At 65.6% G+C, this 1,030-nt stretch overlaps 1 protein-coding gene across 1 annotated transcript; it reads left to right on the plus strand.

Annotated features, from left to right (window-relative positions):
• Positions 1–49: 49 nt before the first annotated feature.
• On the plus strand, positions 50–528 carry POSPLADRAFT_1062214 (hypothetical protein; the record flags this gene model as incomplete). Its single annotated transcript, XM_024481487.1, has 2 exons — positions 50–304; positions 409–528. 2 exons carry the CDS (start codon positions 50–52, stop codon positions 526–528), a joined length of 375 nt encoding a protein of 124 aa, XP_024333523.1.
• Positions 529–1,030: the final 502 nt, after the last annotated feature.

The following is a 1,030-nucleotide window of genomic DNA, read 5'->3' on the forward strand; positions in this document are numbered from 1 at the left end:
GTCCGCGCGGCGCGTCTCGTGCGCGAGCCGCTCGGAGGTGAGGGCGAGCATGGTGCGGACGTGGGCGACGTCGCGCTCCTCGCGCGTGAGGAGGCGGGAGAGGAGCTTCGACCTGCCCCACGCGGACTCGCGGTCGCGGTCGCGGTCGTGCTGTGCGTCTTTGCGGGCCCTGCGGGGGGCGGGGGGCGGCGAGGAGTGCTGGGAGCGCGACGGGGTGCTCCGCGAGTGGGATGGCGCGGACGGGAGGGTGTCGCTGGAGGACGACGATGGCTCGTGGGTGTCCATCTTCGGGAAGGGGAAGTCTGTGCTGGCTCGGTGGTGGTCGTGGTGGTGAAGGTGGTAGGCGGTTAGGCGGTGAGCGGGCAAGGACGAGGACGTGACGACACTCACCGACCCGTCTCGTCCAAGATGGCAGGCATACGCCAGGGCGCCGACGGTGTTACGTGGGAGAACACTCAGATCCGGGGTGCGGGGAGCGAAGGCCAGCACGTACAAGCTGTCGCATGCTCGCCCGCGTCGTTCATGTAGCAGAGAGGGTGTGGGACCAGTGCAGAGCCGCTCCCGCGATCATATGCGCTGCAAGGCGTTGCAAAGGCGTGTCTTTAAGCCGCCTTATCCCGCGCGTGCCCCACACGTGTTGATGGATCACCGGCGATGGTGTGTGCGTATGGCGAGCCTATCATTCATAATCTGGAAGGGGCGAAACGGACGAGAAGTGAATTGGCGGACAGTTGGCCGCCGGGCGAGAGGACCTGTGATCGAGGCACCCCACGCGTCTTACGTCCACCGCGTCTCTCGAGTCCACATCCACAGGCGCCGCGCGTGATCGCAGGCCATCCCAGGGCGCCTTCGCAAGGCCCGCCGTTGTATTGCGGATATGCACGGCGTTCACCGAGGTTGAGACCGCGTCCACGCCCTCTCTAGGGCGGCAATGACGATGCTTCGTTCATTTCCCCCATTTCATCTACGGCGTATAGAAGCACGCATAGCGGCCAGCGTCATTGTCACACACGAGGCACGATGCACTCAC

Source organism: Postia placenta (genome assembly GCF_002117355.1).
Source record: "Postia placenta MAD-698-R-SB12 unplaced genomic scaffold POSPLAscaffold_21, whole genome shotgun sequence".
Classification (NCBI taxonomy): Eukaryota; Fungi; Basidiomycota; class Agaricomycetes; order Polyporales; family Adustoporiaceae; genus Rhodonia; species Rhodonia placenta.